At 51.0% G+C, this 21,728-nt stretch overlaps 1 protein-coding gene across 8 annotated transcripts in view; it reads right to left on the reverse strand.

The window, feature by feature from the left end:
- CAPN5 (calpain 5) overlaps positions 1-21,401 on the reverse strand; it is a 64,728-nt gene extending 43,327 nt beyond the window's left edge. Inside the window, exons 1-3 of one of the 8 annotated variants that reach the window (XM_068930711.1) lie at positions 21,320-21,398; positions 3,643-3,770; positions 1,067-1,243 (exon numbers count right to left, since the gene is read on the reverse strand). In XM_068930711.1, coding sequence (XP_068786812.1) covers positions 1,067-1,228 — 162 coding nt within the window. In that variant the 5' untranslated portion in view covers positions 1,229-1,243; positions 3,643-3,770; positions 21,320-21,398. Of the gene's footprint in view, positions 1-1,066; positions 1,244-1,783; positions 1,912-3,642; positions 3,771-18,151; positions 18,345-20,459; positions 20,619-20,816; positions 21,050-21,319 lie in introns of those variants that run through there. The other 7 variants (XM_068930709.1, XM_068930705.1, XM_068930708.1 and 4 more) reach the window with 7 other exon arrangements.
- Positions 21,402-21,728: the final 327 nt, after the last annotated feature.

The following is a 21,728-nucleotide window of genomic DNA, read 5'->3' on the forward strand; positions in this document are numbered from 1 at the left end:
AATAAACTGAACTGCATGCAGGGTCACGCACAAACCCCTCAGCCCTTCGTGCCACACAAAGAGTCAATCAGCTCCTTCCCTCCATTCGCACAAAGCCTTTTTATTTCCTATCCACTCAGGCTGCTCTCACCCGGACAGAGATAACACTGTCTCATGAAAGGCCAGCTGATTTTCTGAGCTGCCCTTGGTGGCGAGAAGGATAATGGCTTCTCACACAGCCTGCCCCACTGAAATGTCACCAACTTATGTGCAAAACAAACACAGGCTGGGCAGCAAGGACTGCTCTTTGCCGTAGGGAAAGATAGAGAACCAGATGTGTTAGATGCTGCAGTATTGTCTTTCTCCAACCCCAAATACCACTGCTCCCTGCGATCCCTCCTATTTCATGGCAGTCACAGAAACGGCCTCAAGGTCACCTCCCAAGAAGCTGGCCATACAAGGGCAGACAAATTCCTCAGGACAGACTGCTCCTAGACTCTGAAATGCACCTTTCAGGCAGGCACCAGGGTCAGCACAAGGGACCCACACAGCACTGCAGAAAGACAGCACTATCCACAGAAAGCCACGGCCTCTCAGAGCCACCACCAAGATCTCTTTGGGTGCAGGGAGGGACAGGCGCTGCTACAGTTGCTGAGCAATTGCATTAGTAAGTCATAGCTGCAGTGCCGACCCAGCATCCCTGCACTCAGTGCTCAGAGACCACCTCCCAGGGAACCAAAAGATGCCCCGCCTATCCAAAGCTCGTCTTCTTTTCCCCTTCCAAATGGATCAGCAAGAGTATTTGGAGATATTGCTTTTCCCTGCCAGGCTCAGTAACAGCATCCAGCTCCAAGCCAGCTGCACATCATCTCTCTGTTTTACATATGGGTAAATAGAGTCACGGAGAAGCCAAGGGATTCCTTTACTCCCGGGCTTCACTGGGGGCAGAACCGCCTGCACCCGAGGGCAGCAGGTCTCCCTGCCTTCACAGACTAATCTGCTCCCAGCGGGAGCTGCAGGTATTCAAGCAACAGCTCCAGGGACTTCCCAAAGTAATTCCCAGTCTCTGCTTCACAGGCACACTTACGTTTGGCCGCTTCCACTGGATGCCCTGGATTCTTGACTTGTAGAAGAGTGAGTCATCGTTGGCAGGGAAAAGTGGGTCCTCAAAGAGCTGCTTCCGCCTCTGACACGTCTTCTTCAGGGAGGCATAGCGTTGGTTCTCGTATGGCTTCACCGAGGAAAACATCCTTCCCCGCTGGCCCTGGGAGGACAGGCAGAGCAGGAGTGAGACGGAGTAGAGACCAGTCAGGGACATGTAATCGTCCTCTGCAACCCTAGATGGCAGCACTGAGAAGTTGTGACTGGAGACAGCCGGCCAGCCTCTGCCCTTGCCTTCCCTCCGAGGGGCAGAGTAGAGCCCATACGGCATGGTCTCAGTCCCTAGACATCACATTTATAGTCCCTGAAAGCATTACCACCTCCCTCGCCTAGACGGGTTAAGTGACACTGGAAAGCATCAGCATGCTTCATCACCGGTTTAAACACCCATGATAAAACCCTGCATGTGAGTGAGGAGAAACAGATTAATTCTCTAAGCCCACATGTAAGTTGCTGATCCCAAAGTTGACCAGACACCACCAGAACAGGCTGAGTACGACTATAATCTGTGTCCTGCCCACAGGCACCAGCATCCCTTTGGGAAAACACAACCCTCTGAGCTGAAGGAAGAGAAGACATCCCTAGCAAGATGTCCTGGTAGAGATCTGGCTGTGAGCAGGTTTCACCAGGGCTGATATCTCACCTCAAGTTCTTCAATCCCAGCAACGGAGATATACCTCTTCCCTGAGCAATGAGGGACCCTGAGCTTTGCTCATCTGGCGTAGCTGTCCAGCCTGCTCCCACGCAGAGGTGCAGCAGCTTTCAAGCCACAGGTTGCCTTTGCCGTGATTAATATTAAACAAACAGGATCCCAGCCGCCCCCTTTAAAGACCGTGGGCGTCATCATTTGGTTGTCATGAGGCAATGGTCATATATCTGCCGGAGAGCACAGGCTGTCTGTGGAGAGCCGGTGCTTGGAGAAATGCCTTCTGCCCCCACCGCACAGCACCAAATTACACACACGCTCCACGATTTCAACAGAGGTGCTACTTTTTCAGAATACCTTATCAGATCCTCTGGTCTGTTTTTAATTAAAAAAGGCCTCCTGGCAGAGGACTACATGTTTCTGGATTAATTATCCCGTCTTGACAAGCGTCTAGCTTCAGAGCCCAGACACGAATATAGCAATCCAGACGAAAGCAGGAAACCGTTGCCCAAATGCCCCTGAGAGAGAGCGGCACCTGGGACGATGTTCTGCCACCCTGGTGGTTTGATAGCTGGGTATCAATGCCTTTGCTCTGGTCTTCAGCCCTCAATCCCACAAGGCCAAGTCACCTTGGCACCATGAGACAGGGGCAAGGGAAGGGGGAGCTCTGAATATGTTGTTCTCAACTACTAAATCACAGACCTCATTCCATAGGTACTTTCTAAAGTCTACCCCATACATATTTTTAATATCCACTTACAACCCTGCTCCCTCCCCAGAATGGGATGTCCTGAAGTTCAAACTTCTGACCATTAATGACCCTAGTCTAGAAACACCTAGTCTGATTTCCTGAGGAAATGGGGTTTGTGTGTGCCGCAGGACTTCTGGACGCCAGCTGTCTTGGTTCTGCTGCTCCTAGCAGTGGTTATTTGCAGGAGGCATCAGAGAAAACCTGTCTGCTGCCAACTGCAATCATAATCCCATCTGTGATCTCCAGCATCACCCATAGTAAAATGAAGGGTACTCCATCTAGCAGGCAGATGCATCCAGCAAGCTGACCTAAGCCATTGCTCCCAGTGAGATGTAAAGAAACCATACGCTTATTCCGGTGAACGTCCACAGATGCTGGAAAGCTTCATGTATGTTGGGACAAGAAAATTGCAATAATGGCAGGCCAGAAGCACCTAATCTGGAAACATCTCAGGTCCCAGGGATTATATGATCATTTACAACTGGGTGCCTGTTTGGACTCAGTGACACATCCTTCGCTAACGAATTGCCAGGATTAGCAAAAAGAAAGTAGGTGTTAGAGGACTAACCCTGGCCCATCCCACCAGAGCAATCACCTGTGAGCCTCACCCACCAAGCCTGCCTCTTCTCACCTAGGTGAAACAAAAACACTTCACTAAAGACGTCTGTGGAGAGCAAAGGTGAGGTTTTAATTGACTATATTTATCGGTCTAATTAGCAGCACAAGTGCTTATCACTCAGAGCCTAAGTGAACTCAAAATAACCCTCTTGTTGCCTGCATGAAGGGACGCTCCACAGGTCTTTCTGCTGCTAGGGATCATTTGCTAAGGCAGTTTTTTTGTGTGCTTTGTGCCAGTCAGCAATATTTCTCCAAATCGCCTAGCATGTCATAGGCCTCCGCCCGGAGGAACAGGGACTGCAAATAACTGCGCAGAAGGGACAATGACAATTAGGCCTTTACTTAAATGAGATCTTAATCACAGGAGAGGCACCACCCGGGAGATGCGGAAACGTGCATAGGATGGACGGGGGCAGCAGGTAGACGTGTCTCCCATGAGGAGACCATCAGCAAAGAATGGCTGAACTGCACCAGACAAACGACTCACCTACCCCGTTGTCCTGTCTCTGCAGACACCCAGGGAAGAGTACAGCAAACATATAGTGATAATCCTCCAGGACGCTCTCCCAGCCTCCAGCATTTTGTTGCTGCCGTTCTGTGGCAGATTTCTCCCTCCTACAAATGAATTTTTCAGTGGCTTTCTGAGCCCCTTAGCATTCATAACACGTCACAGCAAGGTCTTCTGCAGTTTAGATACACACTATGTCGAGACCCTGTTCAGAACCCCTCCTAGAAGATAGCCGCTTCTGCTGTCCCCTAGTGCCTGTAATCGAAGAGACAGTGAATGGCAGCTTTCTCTATAACACTTAGGACTTAACTCATCTAGGAGTCTTTGAAGAGAAGTCAGCAGTGCATTGGTTATAGGGCTTCTACTGATGCTCCAAGCATTTTCCCTTCAGCATCATGACCAGTTCTCAGATGCTACAAAGTGATACAAATGCATCACCTGGCCTCAGAAAGGCCTTAAAATAAGTGGCCTGATACCAAGGCCTGAATTACACACCGACTTTACTCTTTGTAGAAGAGTAAAAAGCCTCACTGAGCAGTCAAGGAACACAACCCATGGTCAAAACGCACATCCACCCTACTAAGAACGACAGGAAACAAATTAACCCCCGATATCCAACAGCCCACACCACTTGCTCATTATCTTGCTCCAAGAGCCAGACATCAGTCGCTCTTTATTTAGCAGAACTTTGTATTTTCTTTTTCTAGGAGATGGCCCAGGTCTGTGCCTCAGTTTGTCCATGGAGATATTGCAAGCAGAGAAGTGCTGTGAATGATCAAATGCTTTGAGATTCCCAGGGTGACCTGCCTGGGTGTGGGCTGGGATTCACAGAAATCAGCAGTGCCCGGGGCACAACGCTGCAGCATCGACCTAGACTTGGCTGGGACCAGGCGGAGGCTTCTGCTCATCCTGATCATCTCCACCAGCACAGGGTTGAGCATTCACGTCCTGGTCCCACTGGGACAGGATCATCCTGCACATTTTGTGCTGCCCTATCCATACCACACCCTTTGCCAGGAGCACAGAGAAAGGCTGGGGCAGAGGTGCACAGGGAAGGGGGCAAGAGACAGGGAAGATGTGCCCAAGGAGGTCATGAGGACTGATATCTCAGCAGTGAAAGAGCTACTTTCAAGTGACAATCTGTCTGGGGCCTTTGCAGTGATGGCACTAACTGCTGCAGGGAGAGACACAGTCAAAGCAGCAGACCGAGAAAGGATGGTTGGCAGCCACCTCCTGAACAAATCTGACAGGGCGAGAGAGAAAGATGTTGCCGTAATTGAGACACGAGATGAATTGCTTGGACTGGTGCGTTAGCTGGGCTGACAGACAGGAAAGGACGTTTCTATGGGACATCATGCAGAAAGAGCCAGCAAGATTTAAGAACAGAGCCTGAAGAGGAGGGGAGGTCTGGTGCCTTTCTCAAAGCCACGCTTGAGTTACGGCGGGAGTTATGGGTTTGACGCAGAAGATCCTGGCTGCCTCGCTGCTTGTCCTGTGGCAGAGGGTTGTCACTTGGCTGCTCATTCATAAAATTACTGCTCCTCCCCACACAGCTTGGAGCTGTGTTTTCCAACAGCCTTTGCAACACCGATTTCCACGAGACCTCGTAATCCAGCCCCCTGGGCAATGCCTAGCCCTTTGAGAACCACACTGTAGTCCTCCTGGCCCAGGATTCCCAGCCTTTTTATAGCCAAGCCTTGCTTGGGAGAAGCAGTCCACCTCCTTGCCCCGATATCCCATGCCACAGTGACTGTCACCTCAACAGCTGCCTGTCCTCATTGCGGGGCTGCTCTCCCTTGAAAGGGGGGCTCCCAACTCCTTTATCCCACCCTCGTGGCTCTAACACAAAGGTTGATTTAATAAGCCAGGTGGAACAGATTGAGATCTCTCCGACCCAGAAGCTCAGGTTGTTTGCACAGCACAGACCCGTCTCATTTCACTTGCTCTCTTTCTTCATTATCACTACTGCCAGGGGCAATGCTCTACCCCAGGAGCAATGTTAGCAGCATGGGAAGTACGATCGAGCGCTGTGATCCCCAGGGAGCAGGAAGCACAATGCAAAATGTAACCCTCTTTCTGAACGGGTGACTCAGTGGTTGCAAAGGAAGTGCCACACAGAATGAGAAAGGATATCGTTCAGGAACATTTCTAAATGTTTTTTAAAACTTGCAAAATAATTAAAGGCGGGGAAGAGTTCTTAGAGCGGTGTTAAAATTCATTATCCTCTCTTACTTGCAGCATTTCATGCTTACCAGAGAGACCTTCAGATCTGCCACATTAAAATGCTCAGGGCAGCCTAATTGCATTTTGCCTTCTTGCACAAAGCTAGGATACTCCAGAAGCATGATAAACAGGCATTTGCGTGCCTGGTCCAGATTAGCAAAACTACACGTGTGTGTGTGTGTGCGCATAGGGAGGGGAATCCACATTCATATCTCTCCGTGGGGAGCTGGATATTCAGAAACAGTGGTCTGAGCCCACCTCAGTTCAGCCATGAAGGAGTTAAGTGAGAAACTATTTTATTTGAGGAGGGAGCCAAGTATATGAGTCAGTTGTATTATGGAATCCCCCTTTTCACCTCCAGTATGGTCCAGGCGCTGGAGCCCAGCTCTCCTACCAGCTGGTAATGATCAAGGCTCCAAGCTCTGAAACCAGGATAATTATTAAAAGTGCTTGTGTTGGCCAGGACCAAACCTTGCTAAAAGGCTGTTCCTTCCTCTTGCAGAAATCGCTTTCTCTCCTTCCCTTCCCACTCTGGGGCTCCTGTAGCATGGGCACGGAGCACTTACTTACTCTATCACAAGGCTGCATTCCAGCCAGGAACAAAGAGTCTTGCTTGCGGATCCTACAGTTTTTATGTAGCAATGCCTATACACCAGAAAAAATGATTTGTCCTTAGAGGACAGGATTGGCTGACCTTTTCTTTCCAGCTGTTCTCACTGAACAGGAGATAGCCTTGACTCTGTAAAGGCAGAGGGTTGAGGCCCAGGAGAAGACAAGGTGGGCACCAGGCATGTGGCTGCAAAAGCCCTGACTGGCTGTAGTCATATGGGAGCAACCTACTACACCGCAGCCCTGAAAACTAACAGCAGGGTATTCAAAGCAGTCAGGCTCTCTCCTAAAATTTTATAAAAAGCATCTTCTTTTCCAGCCTCCTTAGTGCTCCATCGTGACTGACACGGATGGGACAACACTGCGGTTGCCTTCCCGCCTATCAACACAAATGTCCAGCTCTGCGGAGAAATGCTTCCGACGCAAGGAGAGCTTTATACGCCCCTTCCCTAGGACCAGGGAGAGGAAGAGTCAAGTTGTGAATGACCCATCCTGCTTTTCCACCAGTGCACAGCCCTGAGGGCAGAAGGCCCTGGAAAGACTCAGGTGACTGTCAAACACAGAACAGCAAAACAAACTGCTTTGTCCGCTTCCTACACCAAACATGAGGTAAGTATGCCATACATCTTTACCAACACCTATATGAAGAAAAAAGCCTAGACTCCCAGGCTACAGAGTGATGGTCCCTTTTTAAAGGCCATTGGGATCAGCCATACATGGTCTGCAACAGGTCTGAGTTGCATTCCTAAAGCCCTTCCCGTTCCCACCCGAGTCTACCGTTGTTTTGCTCTGGATTCAAAGTGGCACAGTGCAGAGCCACCAGGACCTCATAACATCCCACCTCGGACAAGCAGTGTCCACAAGGACTAGAGGCTGAAGCCACACTGGTGAAAATTAGAAAACAAGATGTAATTTCTCTAAGATTGACTGTGGTTAACCAGGGGAACTAATTCCTCAGGGAAATTATAGGTTCTTCATCTCCAGATGTTTCTGAACATCTTTCTAGAGTTGGTGCTTTCACCAAAATACAAATGAATGTGCATTTACAGTGGTAAGCGATTGAAACAAAACTGTTGAAGAACAGAAGATTGAATATTCCTTTCTGGTCTTTAGCCTTCCCCTTTATCCAATGGTCAAAGAGTTTCTCTGTCCTCAGAGAAACAGCTGTAAGCCCTATCAGGCTAAATGTAGAACAACCACATTTGCTCTTAATTATACTTTCATCAAGCTCCAATTTTGTCTGATTTGCTGCAACATGACTGGGATATGAATCCGGAGAGTAACACCTGAACATGGTGCCTTTCAGTCAGGGGGTTAATCTGGTGTGCATACACACTAGGACATGTTCCTCCCACTCAAAAACTCAGCATACGTGGAGTGAACTTAATCTCTCAAAAAAATCCTGATGGGGGTAGATGCTGCCTCTTTTGAGTGAGTAAATCCACTGCATTGACGCAAAGCTTTTAATAATCACATGTATGGCAAATACATTCTTCTTCATGGAGATTTCTTCCTAGGCTCAAGCACTGAATAAATAAAAGTTTAAAAAAAAATGGTTTGAAGCAGCAATCACTAGAAAATAGAGTGAAATCCCATAGAAGTGGGTGCTAGTGCAGCTGCAAAGGAGCTGAGGACAAGCCCTCCAACACCATCCTCCAGTGATATCAGACAACTGGTATCAAATAACTGATGTTACATGTGAAGAGCAGCCTAGGGTAACAGCAAAGTCCTTCCAGGCTCTACCACAGATCACTATGTGACCTTAATCAAGTCATTTAGTCTTCCTCCTCTACTGGGTAGGAAAAAGCATCATTCTCCATTTGTAGGGATCTTGATCCCTTCTGCAAAGCACTCTGAGATCTACAGAGGAAGATACTGTGTAACAGCTGGCTATTAACATAAAAATTTATGCAAAAAAGTAATCTTTTGTAAAAAAAAAAAAAAAAAAAAAAAAAGAGAGTGCATCTGCAGCACATCCAGGGAAGATACAATGGTGCAATGGTCATTCATCCTAGCAGAAATCTAGTGCAAGTAACTCAGCAGTCAAAGTGAGCCTGGTTGTCAATATTGGCAACAAAATCAGCCAAAAGGGCAAATGTCACATTTGAAGGATATTTCCAGCAATACGCAACAATTTTCATTGTGCTAGTTTTATTTCCTCTTGCTTTTTCTTCCAGAGCATCGCTCCTTAGTTGCTTAACAGTGACAAGACAGAGCCAAGAGAGACGTGGCAGGTCAGTGGAAGTCTCCTTCTGGATTCCCCTCCTCTCCTCCAAGGCACATGGCCATGTTACTGCCAGTTGAACAGCGTAGGCAAAATAAATAAATAAATAAATAAAAGGCTCACAGGTTTCCAGGGACCAACGCTTCCTCTGAGATTTGCTCGTTACCTCTGTGCTGGCTTCACGAATGCTCAGGGCAGGGAACAAGGAAAATACAGGCAACAGGTGAAATAAAATCACTGCTCACTGTTGGGGGCAAACTGGGTCTCACAGCTTCCAGCCTGGCAAGGCGGCAAACACGGAGGGGTTGAGTATTCCCAAAGCAGGATATTGCCTTTCAGGCACCATGAGATGAGGCTGGGCAGATGAAAAAGCAACCCCTGCAGGGCCAAGAAGGGACAGAAAAGAAGGCAGTGCCAGGCACTGGGAGGAGGACACAGGCTGGAGCTAGCAAGGAGCTGGCAGCTCAGTCCCTCCACCACTGCCACCACATGCACCAACATCTCTTACTCACTAACTGTCCACAAAAAGCTTCTCACTGAGAAAAGACCTCCTAGCTTGCGTGGAGGTGCTGTACTAAGATCTACTTTAAATTTCCAGCTAGAATGGGTTTTGACTGGGAACGCTGGGGTTAAAGGGAGGGTCTCCCAGTGCCTGGATGCTCATTTCCTGCAGGAGCCAGGCAGGATGTGAATGCCAGGAGCTCCCTTTCACTTGGATAACCCACCCCTAGGATTGCCTTTGACCTCGGGAGTTCCTCATTCCTTTCAGTGATGACTCACTGTTTGCAGAGAATTGATTTTGGAGGACAAGAGGGCAGCTCTGGTCTGGTCAACACTGGAACGATCCCACACTGGCAGTGCTGTTTGCGGTGGGTTAGAAAAACACACGTTCCCTGGCAGCAGAGCCAGCTGTCATGGCCTGTGCGCTGTGGGGCTCATATCCCACACCCTAGTCGGGTCCCACCTTGGAGGAGCAGGACCCCTTCCACCCATGCCCATCCCCTCCACTCCACGCACGTCACAGAAACAAAGCCATGCCCGCTTGTGTTGCTGGGGAGTTACTGTCAATACCATGCAGGCAAGCTCTACCCAGCACGAGTAATTGCACACGAAATATATTTGTGCTGTGCTTGCAACACCATCCGGACTGACCCTCCTGTTTATCACAGACGATAAGGTCAGATGGGACCATTACATCTGTCTAAAGACGTCCACAGGCAGGAGTTACAGCTCCAGGCAAAATCACCAGGCTGGCAAATGCAAAAGGTTGGAGATATGCAAGACTAGCAGGAGCAGGGGTGAACGAAAAGAAAATGAGATCGCAGGAGAATAGACCCTGCCCAGAAGCCGCACGAAGCAGGAGGCTAATGTGTCTGGAGGCTGCCAGCCTCGGCCAAGGGAGGAGCAGAAGACATTCACCACTCTGGGTCTAGCTCATCCCATCCCACTCATAGTTCAGGGAGAACAGAAAAGCGCAGTGTAGGGTACCCCTTGGCCTGCATGCACACACACACCCAGGTGCTTTTCAAACATTGATCCAGCCTTATTGAGACAGACAATCATATTAGGGTTGCCTAATGTCCTAGGTCAGAGCAAGGTTAAACACACCTGGAGATTAGCAGAAATTGCCAGACAAGCACTGAAAGGTGAATTCTTGGCCTTTGCTGATGTCTAGCCCCCACCCAGCCCTTTGATATATCCATGGCTTTGCTAGCCCTCCATGCCCCAGCACCCTCACCGTGACTCACGCCAAACTGGTTACTAATTACAAGGAGCAGTGCAGAGGGTCAGGGAGAGCAAGGCAGCAAAAGGTCAAACCTGAGGTTGCTTACAAGCCCTGTGGCTTCCTAACACTGCCTTGTTCAAGGTATGAAGACCCTTTCGGGCTCCCAGGTTTATATATTGCAACCTGAACCCAGGGTACCTGTTACTGGACGGAGTAGTATAGGGACAGGGACCCGGTCTCACCTACCAAGGCTTATGTTCAAACACGGCACTACTAAAACAGAGACAGTTTTCAGGCATCAGAGAAATACAGCCTAGGAAAAGCAGAGACTATCGGATATGCAGGATTAGCCACCTCCATCTAAAGTCACCTGGTCATCCTTGTCCTGCAAGAGCGCAATCAGTGGTCGCCCCAACCCAGGCATCGCTTTAAGCACAGGCTAGACACACCTCAAGTTTACAGGGAACACCCAGGGCTTCGGAGCCTGATTCAGCATCTGTTTTTTTCACCTCTGGTAACAAAACGATGTTATCTTTGTAGGAGTGGACTGAACGCCTATTTCTATTATTTATTCAGGGCTTCTAATTGAATGTCTGCCCTAACTTCTTTTAAATCCAGTCACGCTGACTCCACTGGAAGCCTTACACAAAAACAATAGGCACTCATATTGTTTTCTTGCCAGCTGGGCAAAAACACTGTGGTCTAAACACAGCCCCGCACCTCTTTATGTGGATATATGGATCCTTTATGTGGATAAAGGAACGGACAGAGGGGTAACATGGCATTGCTTCAGTTGCCCTAGAGAGCCTTTCGCCTGAGCATTAGAGATCACAGAGGTGCTTAGTTAAGAGGTTTGGGTAACCGGATAATTCATTCAGAAAATTCATCGTTAGCATAACGATAAAATGCAGCACATCTCCATGCAAACGTTATGCCTTCAATTGCTTCTGCAGCCTCTGGGATAATTAAAGCAATTGAACATCAAGAGATGCAGAGACACGCGTCTGAGGAGTGGAAAAGATAACGGGGGTTAGTCTGTAGGAGACTGAATCAAGGCAATCGGTTCCTACAAAATCGTACCTCTCAAACTAGCTCTGCTGTTGGTCCCTTCCGCCTTCCTTTGGAAGGGCTGTTCCGAAACATCCCTCTGTCAGGCTTCAGCCTAGATCAAGGCCTCTTATAACACCAGCTCCATCCCTGGCCCATCCCCTCTCTCTCCATCACCTTTACCCTTTGGTGTAGGCAGAGCCAGCAACTGCATCCCCTTGAAGGCTAAGAGAGAAAACTGAGTCCCTCTGGTCCCCTCTTGAAAGACCAGCTCTCCTCTATCCTGGCCACGCCAGCAATGTGCCCTTCACCTGTTCCAGTTCAAATTGAGCAGGGGATCAGGACAGCACCACAGTTTCAGATGAAGAGGTCTCTACCCTGCCTCTGACTTTGGGCTCTGGACCCCAGACTTTCCTCCAACCCGACAGCTCCAGGTCGCCATGTCAGCACTCAGACCTCTGCCTAGGTAATACCTCCCAGCACTGGGTCATAACCAGCTTTAGTATTTCTTCTTCACATGACCTCGACCTGAATAAAAGCACTGAGTCACTCGGCTCCTTGCCTTTCTCCAGTTTGTTGCTTCTGTTTTCAGTTTTTCCTCTTTTGTTAGGCTCTTAACCTGCTTGCAAGCCCCTTCCTAAACCCCACGTCCTTCAGCCTCACTGTATTTCTCATAGGCACAACAGAAAAAAATGAGACCACATCTGGGTATTATCTAACTTCAGAAGAGCATTTCCCCTTTGTTTGCAAAACCTTCAGGCTGAGCCAGTAAGATCTGCCTTTGATTTAACCCCATTTTTGAATTTACTTTCATTTACTTCCCTGCCTTTAATGAACTTACTTTCTTTCAGTGACTCTTCTGAAGCATCACCTTCTACAGAGGTCATATTTAAGGACCTGTAGCACCTCAGATAGTGAAGATGCTCTAGTACTTGTGAAGAGAGAAGCCTCTCTCAGATAGGTTGGACCACTCCAAACTTGGGAGATTTATAAGAAATCTTTGTTCCTGGATCTACCCTTCTCTTGCAAGCTAAAAGGTCTGAGCATTAGCTCCCACTGTCCCAGTCTGAGCTCTTCAAGTCCTGTTTCTGCCTTGTGTACTGCAACTTCCAGAACACCCTGGCCAACTTTTTGCCTCTATTCCTCCATTTCAGTACCACTGTTCTTCTCTACAAAAGAGGCGAGAGTCTGCCGTATCACCCTAAGACATGAAAGGCTGCAGCCTTTTATAAGGCAGGGACCAGACACAAGCATCCTCCCAGGGAAAGATGGATACAGCTCATGGTGTTGTGCTGAACTGCAGTACATCTACTCAGTCTCACTTTTCTCTCTGCTTACATCATCTCCTCCACCAAGCAACAGGAAGTTGAATGGAGACCTCCACCGGCTAGATCTGGACAGCAGGCTACAGCTGAATCATGGAAGCAAACACAAACCTGAAAAGTCAGTCAGCATTGTAAGAGCTGCTGTGACACACTGCAGCTAACATGTGCCATGGTATCGCAGTGTTTGCTGATGCAAAGTATCCTGCTGTGGAGATGCTCTGAGCTCTTCCTGCATAGCGGAAATACCTGGAGACAGACTGCTCCATTTTACAAGTGACAGTGACCCCCAGAAAGCACAGCAAGTCTCCATGGGTTCCACCAACTTTACACAACTTTTGGTAGCAGCTCATGCCCAAACCCAGAGAACATCCTTGCTTGCTTTCATACTCCACTACTTCCATAACCACACCAGGAGCTCCAGCTATCTTCATTGGGTGGCTCACAGCAATGTATCCCCATGTCATCCTGCTTTGTGTGGTCCAGTGGGCAAGGCAGGACCTCTGCCCCCGCGCTTCTTCTAGGTTCTATGGTTCTTGTAGGACAGTTTCTGTCAGCCTATAGTTTGGCTCAACCCCTGTGGTTTCAAAGGCACATCTGAGCTCCCAGGAAGCTCCTGTGCTGCCTGAGGAAGGGAAAACACATTTGTGGCAGATCTGGTGGCATGCCTGGCTGGAAGATACTTCTTCCTCGCACCTCGGGGGTGACCCACAGGAAGACCCTGCTCTTTGCTAACCACCCCTTACTGCTCCAGAGCTCTGCATTCAGGCAGGCAACCCTTTCCCTCTTGCTGGCAGATCAAGAAATTAAGAAACAAAAAGTTATTTTAATGAGCCTCTGTTCCAAAGGAGCCCTGCTCCTTGTGCTGCACCTCCAACCTCATGTTTGGAGGTGAAACCCCACCAAAATCCCTGCTCTTCCGAGAGCATTCACCATCTTGTGCCACTCGCCCCCCTGCAGCTGCCTCTAATGGACTTCCTTCAGAAGCAGGTATTACAGATAGCATCATAAGGATAAACTCTACACAGATACGATAAAAGCAGCAGCCATCTGCTCAGGTCAAAGGACTTCTCCCAGAGGAGTATTTCTCCTATTTTGAAGACCTCTGCTGCTCCACAGCAGCCCAGCACAGCCAGCGCTTGCTCCTGCCACTGTGCCAGGCAGCAGGATCAGTCACCTCTGCTTTTACTGCAGTGAATAACGTCACTATGTGTCTAGAAACTTTGCTCGAAGCCTGAGCTGGCTTGAGCATGTGTAATGGGTACCGTGGGGCACCAGCCTGTCTGCAGGAGGTGGCTCAGGGCATGTTACTGCCACATGGTTAACTGCAACCAGGGAGAGCACAGGCTGCGTGCAGGGCAGAACCAGAGGGCAGCAGCTCCGCGACGGGAATTAAATCTCTGCCTTTTCTCGGAAGCGCCAGCAGGTAAAAGCCACGGGCACGCTGCTGGACAGTCCTCCAGGACTTCTCCGGGGGGGAACGTGATTTTCCTCGAGCACTTCAACACTGAAAACCCAAGGACATCACAGGGATACAGTGCTTCTGTGCTTGGCTACCCTGAATGTCCTTCACTGAAAGTGGGCCAGGTTCCACTCTGGGGAGCGTAAAACCAAGAATTTCCCAACCAACAAACCTCCCCCACGTCCCTCAGAAAGGTGCTGAAGGGCTCTTTATTCTGTTGGAAGTCCTTGCTTTATATCTCTTTAGATGACCTCCATGCTTGCAGCAGCCCTGAGCTAGAGCCGAGAGTCACAAGGATCCCTCGAGACGTACCCTGTGACACGGGGAAGAGTTTCACTTCCCCACACAAGACAAGTCTGCCGTCTGCTATCGCAGCCTCTTCCACAGGCACTGCTCCTGCTGACAGCCGCATCTTAGGCACTCGCAGTAAATCTCTGCCCTCCTCACTCCCGTGCAAAAACCCGCCAGGCAGCGAAAGGCAAGAGTGCTTGTGCAAACAGCCGACGAACACAGAGCTAACCCAAGGCCTGGGCAACGGTGGGTTACCTGGCTCCTTGTAGAATGAGAATCTGTTGCTGCATCTTTTATCTGTGCAAGACTTCCCTTTGCTTGGCAGAGAAATTGCCTCCCTCAATCATTCCCAAGCCTCTCTGTTGCTACCCTGGAGCAATGCTTAATACTGACATATCCTCAGACAACTGGTAAAACCAGCTCTGCAAGGTAACCCTACTCTTGCAGCAGCAGGCATGCAAGTGCTTCTTAGGGAAGCTCTTGCTTACCAGGGTGTGGCTTGCCAGAAAAACAAAAAAAAAAAAAAGAAAAAGAAAAAGAAAGAAATTAAAAAAAATCCTCAGCAACAAACAAGCCTGCTTCCTTCTTCTCTATGGAAGGACTGGGGGAAATGATGGAACAGCTCAGAAATGACCTGAGAAGGGTTGGAGTCACCCAGGCTAATCAGAGCCATCTGCATCCCCCATTAACAAGCTGAAGAACCTCAAATGAATGGAAACAGTAATGGAAGCGAGGACAAAGGTCTTGTTTTCACTGATAGGGTAGATGTGTTTTCTCGCCCAGAGAATTCACCCGTATGAATTATCCAAAGATTTAAAGAAAAAGGCAGTAATAACACCACCACCACAGTGGAGGAAAGGCATTTTGGTTTAAGTGCTGGGTAAACTATTGCAGGCAAGAGAAAAGCCGTGCCCTTGCCCTTTTCAACCTATGAGCAGAGAAAGGTGCCTTCTGCTGTGTTTGAATTCTGTACAACATGATGGCATATGTATCTTTTCCGGATGGTAAAAGGGAAGCCTTACACTAGGCTGCCACAGGCATATTTGATTAATTATTGCCAGACTTTAGTATAAACCTCAAAGCAATAAAACACAGCTGCAACCTCCCTTATATAAGGATGAGCTCCAGCTCCAGGGAAACAATGTGCCGATAGCCTAAGGAAGGCCCTACGCAGGAGGGACCAGAAGGTATCTCCCAAGTGTCATTCCAGAGCCACCCAGGAGGCTTTACAGCCTCCCAGCTCAGGACAGAGTTGAGTTTGTTAGGATGCTTTATAGCCCCTTCTCTCCCTTAGTCTACTTGCATTGCCTCACAGGTGATCTTTACTCGACATTTCCTGGGCTTATAAAAACTTACGTCTTGCATGAGGAAAATCCCTTTAACGTTCACTTACCCCTGCTGTACCAGTGCAAACTGAGAGCCTTACTTGTGCACTCCCAGCTCCTCTGCTTAACAGGATGTCACAAGTGCAGGGACACTGCGAACCCAAAGGGAAGGCTTCCTCCAAGGTCATTTGCTGGCCAGCCATGGTGAACAAACAGCGCGAAAGGTTTACAATGGATTGAAATCATAGGAGACAACAGAGCAAAAACGAGGTGGGAGAAGGATGGAAGGATCAGAACTGGCCATCTCCACACAAGGACAAACCAAGGGGCAAGGAATGCATTTCTGTGCTGGAGAGTACTTTGAGGTAAAACAAGTCAAAGCGTTACCGAATTGGGACATACCCCCTAGAGCGCATGAAAGGTGCACATGGGACGTTTGAGCAGGCTGGAAGTAAAAAGCCTGGTCCAGCCCCCTCTGAAGGACTGGATCAAGCCCAAAGGAGTCAATTCTCTGACCTACATGCTGCATACCCCGAAGGCGCACCACCACACGGCATTGCAGGGGAAATCATCTGTTACAGCTCCAGCACGAGGCAGAAGGATCCTCAGCACAGCCTTGGAGCACAAAGATCTGCAATAGCAGCTGAAAACAAATTCATCCTACAGAAAGGCTTCAGTAGCCTTTGCCTTCCCTGTCCCAGAGTGCAGAGGAGAAAGGATTTCATCCTCGAGAGGGTGGGATACTCAGTGGCAACCATCCCAGTTTCTGCCATGACTTCAAGGAGTTATCCCTAAATTGAGGTAAAACAACTGAGTCTCCCCTATACAGCAAGTCAGTTTAGCCCAAGTAACCCAGCACTGAAAGGGCTCCGTGCAGATATAGCTCTGCAGTACGAACTGAGCAGGGAAAGGGTTAACATTGCAGCTGAGCATGTGGCCATACGCTCAACTGGTGCAGATCAAAGCGGCCCCAGCAAAGCCAGCTGGTCTGTGTCCGTTCTCTGCGGCGCCCAAGAGCAAGCCTGGCCCTTTATCCCTAGGTAATCAGCTAGAAGTGAACAGAGCTGGAGTAATCACAGCAGCTCACTCGCCATCCACGACACAGCCCGCGGGGACACAGGCTGGGAAAGGAGACGGTTGGAGCGTCGTCGAGGCTGCAGCACCAACCAAGGCAATGCCTTGCCTGTCATTGAGCCTTCGTGTGCCACAAGCAGCTTGTAAGAGCAGGTGAAGGCTCACGGAATAAGATCTCGGTGAATAAACAGTATCTAAGCACTTCTCATGATACCTCAGCATGAGCAAGGGATGACCGGACACCCTTCTATGGGATGAAATCCTCCTGCAAGTCGAGAAGAGATTTCACTGCCAGACATGTGGAGAGAAAGGAGCTGACATCTCCTGGGACTAGTGAGGAGGAGGAAGGAGACGTGCCTGATCTCAGCCTTCAAGACACAGCTGCCTCCTTATTTCCCTCATATCAGCCTACTGCCACTCTGCTTGGACTAAATGTTAAGAGAAGGGTCTTGGCACCTCTGGACTGGCCCAAGGTGTTTGGTAACGGATACGCAAGTGCGGATTAAGAGGATGCACCCATTCTTAGCATCGTATCCAAGTAAAAATGCAACCTAAATCTGCTTTTGGGATCAGATCCAAAGCCTTCTTAAAGCATTGATGCTTTATAATTAATCCGTGCAGCAAGCAGGGAAGGGAGGGTTGGATTTTTTTTCTTTTTCGAGGCACAATCGACAACAAAAGGTATCTAGGTGAGACAGCTGGATTTCACCTGCTTCATGCTGGGTCGAGTGCTGCATCGGGCAGACGAGAAAACAGCTCTGCCTACAGAGAGCCCTTCCCAAAGGATATACCAGGACAGGGTATCTGGATCAGAAAGTCGCAGCCTCCTGCCTTGACAAGCCCCACATCCTCCTTCCTATCACAATCCAGCTCCACATTAGAAGAGAGGTGATGGCCCCAAATTCACGCTCTCCTACCCTTCTCCCATAGGATGCAGTTTCAGAGCCTCTAGATAAGTCTCCCAGGCTAAACTGGCCAAGTATTAACTCACATCCCCTTGTCCCTGCGCCAACACTGTCCTCCAGTTAAAATAGTTCTTCTGCCTCCCTGCTCTTCACCCCTCAGATGTATTTATAGGCAGCAATCACATCCCCTCTCCGCCTTTGTTTCGCTGCGCTTTTATAGCCTCCCGTATAACAGGCTCTCCATCCCTCTGAGCCTCCTCCGAGCCCTTTTTCTCTGCACCTGTTCCAGGCTGAGTTAATGCGTCTTGAGCACCAGCAACGAGATCCAAGCAGCACGCACCAGGGCCTCGTACAGCTGTGTTAACTCTTCCGTATCCTCATCCCGCAACATTGCACTCCCTTAGCCTCCTTTCCCCCGGCCGTTCTGCAATGCCTCCAGAGGCATCCTTGTGACCAAGCCAGCTGCAAGCCCCTGACCTCTGCCATCTCCAAGGGATCCGCTCCCAAAACAGAGTGCAAAGTCTAGCCCTGCTGCTCCCTCTGTGTGACCTGACGTTTGTACCGGGGGACATCACCCTGCAACTCTCATCCTCCGGTTCCCTCTGCCGGGTTATCTCACCCGCTCTCCTTGCTCTCAGATGAATCTTGGCCTGAAAAACGAGAACGAGCTCAGCTTCGCCCTTGGAGACTTCAAGCAGCAGCCTCCCTCCAGCTGGGGGCTGCTGCCCACATATTTCTGCCTTTTCAGAGACCCAGCTGCAAAAGGTCAGCAATATTCATTGCTGGCTGAAAGAGTTCCCTTGGGCGAGACAGCAGCCTGCTTTATCAAGCACAGAAGAGCTTTGTTTTTGGTTTCACTTTGAGGTTGGAAGGGGCTGCCTGGGGGACTAGCTGCCGCGTAGAGCCGCGGGCCTGCAGAGAGGTGGGAAGAAGCCAGCAGAGCCTTTGGGGCGGCTGGGCAGGGGTTTTGCTGGCCCCCTGCTAAACCATTTCTTGCAAGAACAGGCAAGGACATGAGTCTGGCAGCAGAGAGCAAGGTATGAGTCTGGGCTCTGCCGCAGACTTTGCAACCGCCTTGGTCATGCCACTTTGCCCTTTTGTGCATCGTTGCTCCCTACCTCTATAGCCAAGATTATTCTTTCCGAGTGTCACACAGGGAGTCCCTTGGACACCGACACGACAAAGGAGCTTGATTTCTGTTATAACGGGTCCACATAAACGTTATAAAGAGACACAGGGAATTCGCAGCCCGCAAGGAGCAACGCAGCACAAGAAGGATCCGACTCCTACCACTGCGAGGACGGGGCTCCAGTGAGAATCGCTCTGCAGTCAGCAGGGCAGGTGTCTGGGGGGACAAACCGCCAGCCAGGACCACAGGTGAGCCCAGAGCAGGTGCGAAGGATGCAGCATGCTCTCCAGCAGCCACCGACCTGCAGAGCTGCTGCTTAATTTCCTCTCCCTCAAATAGTTTACTACCGGCGCCTGCCGTGCCACGCAGCTGAGAAGGGCCTGCTCCAGCAAGCCCTGCTGCTGCCTTTCTGAAAACCCGCTCTGCCTCTCACTCATGCTTCGATCCTCCATTCTGCTGCCAACAGGAAAGTTTTTCCCAAACAATCCTGGCAAACCGCTCTCGGCGAACGTGAGACTCGTTTCAGCAAGCCAGCCCCCCCTGCCGTGCAGAGCCACCAGCACATATTCATACCCACGCATGTGCTGCAGGATGAACTCAGACCTCGCGTCCTGCTCCCAGGTGGTGGAGGCTCTCTCCTACTAAGAGCATCCAGGAGTCCCTCTTGGCCCTTACGACCCAGTGGTCGGGCTCGTGGGCTGGAGCCAAGCCCTAGGCCCTTCAAGCGCAGCAATTACATTAAATGAGTAGGAACTGGGAACAGGGGGAAATAAGAGGTCAAGTGCGTTGCAGCTCCCAGGATCAGGCCCGGGCTCCTCCAACCCTGCCTGGCTCCACTGCTTTTCACCCTCTCCGGTTCTCGTCGGCCCCGGAGCAGATCCCAACAGGTGACACCGCCTGCCCTCCGCTGGCATCCGCGAGCTTCTCCCTCCCCAGTGCGCTCCTGCCGACCTCGGCCCAAAGCCAGCGGCGCGGAGGGCACCTGCCCCGAGCGGTGCAGCCAGCCGCGCTCCCCGCAGCAGCGTAAAGAGCGCAGGGTGGGAGACGGGGCTGCGGGGACCCCGCCGCGCCCTCGGCCCAGTCTAACGCCAGTTCAGCGCACCCGCACCCCAGGCTGAGGCCGGAAGGGGAAAGCCAGCACCCGGCCCTGCTGGAGTCAAGCCCCTAAAAACACGAGAGCGGTCGCAGAGGAAAAGCAGTGACGGGAAAGGCTGCAGCACAGCCCTTCGCAGTCACACGGCTGCAGCGAGAAAAGCAGCTGGAGAACTGAACGGGATGTCCCTCCACCCCGCTGCTCGCTGCCCTGCTTTTACCCCCATTTGCCATGTCTGCCTGCTTCCCCCCCGCCTGCCGCCAAGCTCTTAGCTACCCCGGCATCCGGGCGGTGGTGTTACAGGTAATAAATGCAAGCGCTGCACGTGGGTGGATCTGCAGGAGCCGGCAAGCAGCCCGAGCTCACCTGACAGCTACCGGAGCCGGAGGAGGCGAGAGAAGAAGGACCCCTTTTGCCTGAGCTCCTTGGGCACCTCCGACGGGATGCTCTCCAGGAGGAAATGCCAGCTTGTAAAAGTTGGTTCAGGGCAGGAAGAAAGGGAAAAAGAGATGGTGCCTCCCTCTGCTGGGATAAGGGAAAGCCAAATTCATATCGCTGTTGGAAAACCCAAAAAGACATCAGCAGAGGTTTCCTGCATCCCAGCAACTGCCTGGACTATCTGGGTGGCACGATCTCTCTCTCTCTCTAATTTTCCACAGAACTCTCTGAAAGATCTTGTTTTTTTTTCCCCCAAAAATATGGAATAAAGAACAATAAAGAAACCTCAGAATTTTTCCTGATGCCGAAATCTTGCGCTCCAGCCAACATCAGTCTCCACGAGGCCTCGCTGCTCAAAGTTTCTGTCTAGCTTGGCTCCACCAGCAGTAACAGCCTGGACTCAAAGCAACTGCTGGATTTTAACCGTTTGGAGCCTAACTTTCAGATGCCCCGAGCATCGGCAGGTGCCACCAGTCTCCCCGGGAGTTGCAGCATCTCCAAAAACTAGACCTCGCGTCAGCGAGCCAAGGGCGGCCACGGGCTCCAGGGCAAAGCAGCGCAGGGGGAGGAGGCGGCTGCCTGCATTTGGCTTTCTTTTTTTTTTTTTTTGCTAAAAAACAAACAAACAAAAAAACCTCCCCCCCACCCCAAGCGCATCCTGCAGCGCAGCCGCCCCCAGAGCCACAGGTGCCCCGAGCATCCCCCGCGGGGGAGGCTGTGCCCCCGGCCGGGGGTAGAGCTGTGCCCCGGTCCCGGCGGAGGGCGCAGCCGGGCCGGGTTCGCCTTACCTGCCCCGCGGTGCCGGTGCCGGTGCCGCCGCTCCGGGCGCGCCGCTGCCCGCAGCGCTTCGCCCTCCCCAAGCGCCGCCCCGACGGGGCGGGCAGCGGCCGCGGCCGCGCCTGCGCTGGGGCCGCGGCTCCGGCAGCGCCGACCTGCGCCCGGGGCCGCGACCGGGAGCGCCAGCACCGACCGGGACTCGGGCCAGCAACCGGCAGCGGCACCGCCCGCCGCCGGCACCGGTGACTGCTCCCGGCCCTGGGAGCGGTACTGCCTGGCACTGGTCCAGCACAATGAGCTGGCACTGGGACCGGTACGGCCTGGCACCGGTTCAGCATCAAGAACTGGGACTGGCACTGGCACTGGCACTGGTACCGCCTGGCACCGGTTCAGCATCAAGAACTGGGACTGGCAGTGGCA

This window comes from Struthio camelus, chromosome 1 (genome assembly GCF_040807025.1).
Source record: "Struthio camelus isolate bStrCam1 chromosome 1, bStrCam1.hap1, whole genome shotgun sequence".
NCBI classification, from domain to species: domain Eukaryota; kingdom Metazoa; phylum Chordata; class Aves; order Struthioniformes; family Struthionidae; genus Struthio; species Struthio camelus.